Here is a 6,000-nt window from a genome sequence, read left to right as displayed (position 1 = left end):
TGTGTGTGTGTGTGTGTGTGTGTGTGTGTGTGTGTGTGTGTGTGTGTCTGCGTGCATGGCACACCACACGGCTGGGGGTGGTAGTTGCAAAGAGACAAATGGGGGGGTGGAGCTTGGGGGGAGGGAATACAGAAATGTACATAAAGTACAGGTCTTGGGGGAAAAGCAAACCCATGTTTCTTGGTCCTGGGGAAGGGAGGGTTGGGGAGGACATGGAGCTGGTGGTCACACAAGAACAGCAGAAATATCAGTGTCTTATATTTGCTTAGTGTTTTGGGTTTTATTAAGAACTTTGCCATTTGTTGCCTTAATTAAACCTCCCAGTAGTTCAGAAGTAACAGATTAGATCTGGTATTTGGGTGCAGTGGAAAGATTATTGACCTAACAGTCACATTTAAGCAAGTTAATTCAAGTAATATTTGAGGGCATACCATGGATCAGGCACTGTGCATGATGTTGGGGCTGCAGAGCTGAGTAAGGAGGAAGGGCTCTTTGCTCACAGAGTTCAAGGTCTATGCTGGTGAAGGCTTTGTTTCTGTCCCGGCTTTTCCTGTGTTCTGGGTGTAATCTGGGTCAGGTGTCTCAGCCTTCGTGAAATTTCAGTTGACTCACTTGGGAAGTAGCAATAACTCCTACGGCACAGGAGAGTGGGTGAATATAGACAACAACATCTGTGCAGTTGCTCTGTAAATTCAACAGACCAAATAACCAGACAGCTCAATCCAGAGGGACTCAGAGTTTTACACAAATTATAGGTAAAATTGGCACCTGATTCCAGGTTTCTTGATTTTTAATCTTATTTTCCTATCACTGAGCAACACTTTACTTGGGCTTTGGGGGGTCTCCAGGGAAGAGGCCCTATTTCCAAGACTGATTATTAGCTCTCTAATTATTAATAAATATTTATGAAGCACCTGCTATATGCAAAGCTTTGTGGGTGGTAAAATGAAGCAAGCAGGAATTCTGATCTTATCAATAAAGTTATTAAAAATATGTACTAAATGCTCACAGCACAGGAGGCATGAATCAGGCATAGAGTACTCACATAAAAGACACAGACTCTGCCTTCAGGAAATCATTGTCTGCTTGAGCAAACAGAGGACAGAGTGGACAATTACAGTAAGTGTGGTAAGCATCAGGATCAAAATGTGCACTGTTTGCTTGGGAACACAGAAGGCAGCTGTTTACTTGGCCTGTGGGCACTGGCCAGAGAAGCTTTCTCAAAGGCGGTCCACCATCTCAGTTCACTCATGACTGTTCTGGTTTCAGCTCTGAAAGTCCAGCATATTAGGAAATACCTCAGTCCTGGGAAAACTGAGAAGATCATCACTCTAGAGAAGAATAAATAGGTCTGGGAAGAGTAATCATTTGTCAGCTGAGCAGAGAAGCAGTTTACCTTAGGTCAGGTTTCATAGAAGCAGAGCCTAAGGTGGGGGTCCTTGTCAAGTGATTTAGCAAGAAAGTGCTCTCAGGAGAAGCTGATAAAGTAAAGGAAGCATGATAGGAAGGGGAGAGGTTAAGTAAGGATATGGGGAGCCCTGGATGGAAACTATACTGCAGAGTCCATCCTGTTAGAGACAGGTGAGAGGGGCTTTTGTACTTCCCCACCCCTCCACCTCTCTGTCACTTCCATAGTTGGTATGGGGCAGGGATGGGAGAGAGAAGAATGTAACTCTCAGGCACCTCCAGGCAAAAAGGTCCAAAAAGTCTGCAGGTAGGAACTGCTCATGATAGTGCCTGCAGTCAGGGAAGGGAAGGAACCCTTGAGTCTGGCCAAAGCACTAAAGGCATCTGCTAGGGGAAGAAAAGGTGCCCACAGACAGGAGGTTTTAGGGGGAGAGTTGAAACATTCACTGAACATCTGGTATACCCTATTTGTCTACTGTGTCAGGCACTGTGTTAGCACTGGAGTTGAGCAATGAACCAGACACGCACTGCTCCTGAGCTTTATTCTCATTGGAGATGAGAGCATGGGGCAAGTTAAGAACTAACCTAACAAATACATTAACAAGATAATTAGCAGTTGTGATGAAGCTTTGAACGAAAGAAGCAGGATGGTGAGCTGGAGAGGAATTTAGGAGGTCAGGGAAGGCTCACTGAGCCAGGATCAGAAAGAGAATGAAACAGCATTTTGAAGAGCCCAGGGAAGATTCCAGACAGAGAAATAGGAAATATAGAAACCCTGAGGCAGGAAAGTGGGTGAGTACGTAAATATGAGTATTACAAGGTAGACAAAGGCAATGCACAGTAAGCAAGGATAAAGACTACTGAAATTCAGAGGAGGGAGAGATAAACATTACATAAAGATACTTTTTTGATTATGCTATGTTAATTTTAAAATTACACAAATTTAAGGAACTGTTTTTATTTTTAAAATTTTTCAAGTGAGACATTGTTATCAAAATTTATTTTATTTTTTGTTTGTTGTTTTTTAATTTATTTTTTCATTCAAGTATAATAGACATACAGTGTTGTATTAGTTTCAGGTGTGCAATACAGTGATTTCACAATTCTATACATTTCTCAGCGCTCATCACAATAAGTGTACTTTGTCCACCCACCGATCCCCACTCTGGCAACCAGCAGTTTGTTCTCTGTGTTTAAGAGTCTGTTTTTTTTGTTGGTCTCCTTTTTCTTTGTTCATTTGTTCTGTTTCTGAAATTCCACATATGAGTGAAATCATATGGTATTTGTCTTTCTCTATTTCATTTAACATTATACCCTCTAGGTCCATCCATGTTGTTGCAAATGGCAAGATTTAATTCTTTTTATGACTGAGTAATATTCTATTCCACATCTTTATCCATTCATCTATCAATGAACAGTGTTGCTTCCATATCTTGGCTGTTATAAATAATTCTGCAATAAACATAGGAGTGAATATATCTTTTTGAGTTAGTGTTTTCATTTTCTTTTGTTAAATACCCAGGAGTGGACTTGCTGGACCATATGGTTAGTCTATCTTTAATTTTTTGAGGAGCTTCCATACTGTTTTCCACAGTGGCTGCACCAGTTTGCATTCCCACCAACAGTGCACAAGGGTTCCTTCCCCCCCCCCCCCCCCATCCCCACAAACTCTTGTTATTCCTGGTGTTTTTTATTTTAGCCATTCTGGCAGGTGTAAAATGATATTTTTTTGTGGTTTTGAATTTTCACTTCCCTGATAATTAGTGATGTTGAACATCTTTTCATATGTCTACTTGCCATCTATATGTCTTCTTAGGAAAGATGTCTATTCAGGTCGTCTGACCATTTTTTAATTGAATTATTTGCTTTTTTGATGTCGAGTTGTATAAGTTCTTTATATATTCTGGATATTAACCCTTTACCAAATACATCATTTGCAAATATCTTCTCCCATTCAATAGGTTGAATTTTTGTTTTGTTGATGGTTTCTTTCACTCTGCAGAAACTTTTTATTTTCGTGTATTTCCAATAGATTAATTTTGCTTTTGTTTCCTTTGCCTGAAGAGACCTATCTACAAAAATGTTTCTATGGCTGATGTCAAAGAAATTGCTACCTATTATTTCTTTTAGGAATTTTATGGTTCCAACTCTCACATTTATGTCTTTAACCTATTTTATTTTTGTGTATGGTGTAAGAAAGTGGTTCAGTTTCATTCTTTTCCATGTAGCTATCCAGTTTTCCCAATTTCATGTGTTGAAGAGACTGTCTTTTTCCCATTGTATATTTCTGTCTCCTTTGTCATAGATTAATTGACCATAAAAGCATGGGTTTATTTCTGGACTATATTCTGTTCCATTGATTTATGTGTCTCTTTTTGTGCCAGTACCATGCTGTTTTGATTACTACAGATTTGTAGTGAAGTTTGAAACCTTCACTACAAAAGGATTGTAATACCTTTTGTTCTTCTTCTTCAGGATTGCTTTGCCTATTCAGGGTTTTGTTTTATTTGGTTTGGCTTGTTTGTTTTTTATAATTCCACACAATTTTTAGGATTGTTCTACTTCTATGAAAAATGCAGTTGGTACTTTGATGGGAGTTGCATTAAATTTGTAGGTTGCTTTGGGTAGTATAGACATTTTAACAATATTGGTTCTTCCAATCCATGAACATGGGAGATCTTTCCATTTGTTTGTGGCCCTGATACCAAAGTTAGATAAAGGCATTACAAAAAAGGAAAACCACAGGACAATATCTCTGATGAACATAGATGCAAAAATGCTCAACAAAATATCAGCAAGCAGAATCCAACAATACATTTTAAAAAACCATCCACCATGATCAAGTAGGATTTAGTGCAGGGATGCAAGAGTGGTTCAATATTCACAAATCAATCAACAATACATTACATTAACAAAAGAAAAGATAAAAACCATATGATCATCTCAATACATGCAGAAAAAGCATTTGACAAAGTACAATATCCATTCATGGCAAAAACTCTCAATGAAGTAAGTTTAGAGAGAATATACCTCAACATAATGAAAGCCATATATGAAAAACCTACAGTTAACATCACACTCAATGGTGAAAAACTGAGAGCTTTTACCTTAAGATCAAGAATAAGACAAGGATGTCCACTCTCACCACTTTTATTCAACATTAGAACTGGAAGTTCTAGCCACAGCAACCAGACAAGAAAAAGAAGTAAAAGCCATCCAAATTGGCAAGTAAGCAGTAAAACTTTCACTATTTGCAGATAACACGATACTATGCACAGAAAATCCTAAAGACTCCACCAAAAAACTGCTAGAACTGATAAATGAAATCAGTAAAGGATACAAAAGTAATATACAAAAATCTGTTGCATTTCTATACACTTAATGAAGCATCAGAAAGAGAAATTAAGAAAACAGTCTCATTTACAATTGCACCAAAAATAATAAAATAGCTAGGAATAAACTTAACCAAGGAGGTGAAAACTGTAAAACATTGAAGTAAGGAACTTTTCATTTCCTAGCTGGAAATGGGAAGTATGTGGATCAGGGAAAGTCCCTAAAGGGATGATCCATGCCCTAAGAGTTTGAGAAATTAGAAATACAGTTTTCTCTTAACTCTAGCTTGAGTCCCTGCTCTGTAGGATTACTACCTTATCCAGATGCCCCCCCCCCCCCCAGAACAAGAGGGACTGTGTGGAGGATGGGGCATTGGGGGAAGGTGCTGGCTGACAGTTACAAAGCCAGTTTGGGAAATGTCTATTCCCCAGGCTACCCTAAGCTTATTCCAAGCTATGCATAGCCTTTCACCTCTACCCTTTCACCTCTCCTAGGCTTTTCTATATAAATTCTTGGGCTTCACCCTGCGGACCTCGAGGAATATAAAAATGGTGCAGATGATGCTCTCTGCCATCCTACAAACTGTCCATGAAGAGCTGCATGAGAGGGAGGTGAGGTGGAGGAACTGGCAAAGCAGGGTGGGTGGGGGGAGCATTTTTACTTTAAGAGTCAGGATGACAAAGTGGTTAAAAGCTGGGACCTGGCAAACTAGACAACCTGGGCTGGAATCCTAGCTCTACCACTTTATAGCTATGTGCCCTTGGGCAAGTTACTTACTATTATTATTTTATTTTCTGAATCACTTCAGGAAGTTGCAGTCATGATGCATGCGTATTTACCCCTAAATACCTCAGGATGTACTACCTAAAAATAACAATATTCCCTTATATAATCAAAGCACAGTGATCAAAATTAGGAAGTTAACATTGCTACAGTACTAGCAAATTATCTATCTAATTATCTAATTTATACAGCTGATCTATGAAAAAGGCCAATTGTCCCACCAACATTTTTTTAGAGCAGAAGAAAAACATTTTTCCCCCCTCTGGTCTGGGATCTAATTTAGAATCAAATAGTGCATTTATTTATCAATTATCTTTAACAATTTTTAATATGGAACAGTTCCTCGGTCTTTATCTTTCATGATCTTGACATTTTATTTATTTATTTATTTATTTATTTATTTATTTATTTATTATTTTTTTAATATATGACATTTATTGTCAAATTGGTTTCCATACAACACCCAGTGCTCATCCC

At 38.5% G+C, this 6,000-nt stretch overlaps 1 protein-coding gene across 2 annotated transcripts in view; it reads left to right on the top strand.

The window, feature by feature from the left end:
• LOC125918716 (maestro heat-like repeat-containing protein family member 1) overlaps positions 1-6,000 on the top strand; it is a 93,419-nt gene that overhangs the window by 31,276 nt on the left and 56,143 nt on the right. For both annotated transcript variants that reach the window (XM_049624871.1, XM_049624872.1), the window contains exon 19: positions 5,235-5,351. In XM_049624871.1, coding sequence (XP_049480828.1) covers positions 5,235-5,351 — 117 coding nt within the window. The remainder of the gene's footprint in view (positions 1-5,234; positions 5,352-6,000) is intronic.

Source organism: Panthera uncia, chromosome B4 (assembly GCF_023721935.1).
Source record: "Panthera uncia isolate 11264 chromosome B4, Puncia_PCG_1.0, whole genome shotgun sequence".
Classification (NCBI taxonomy): domain Eukaryota; kingdom Metazoa; phylum Chordata; class Mammalia; order Carnivora; family Felidae; genus Panthera; species Panthera uncia.
Note: the sequence above shows the minus strand (reverse complement) of the source record. Positions and strands in the feature narration are given on the sequence as shown.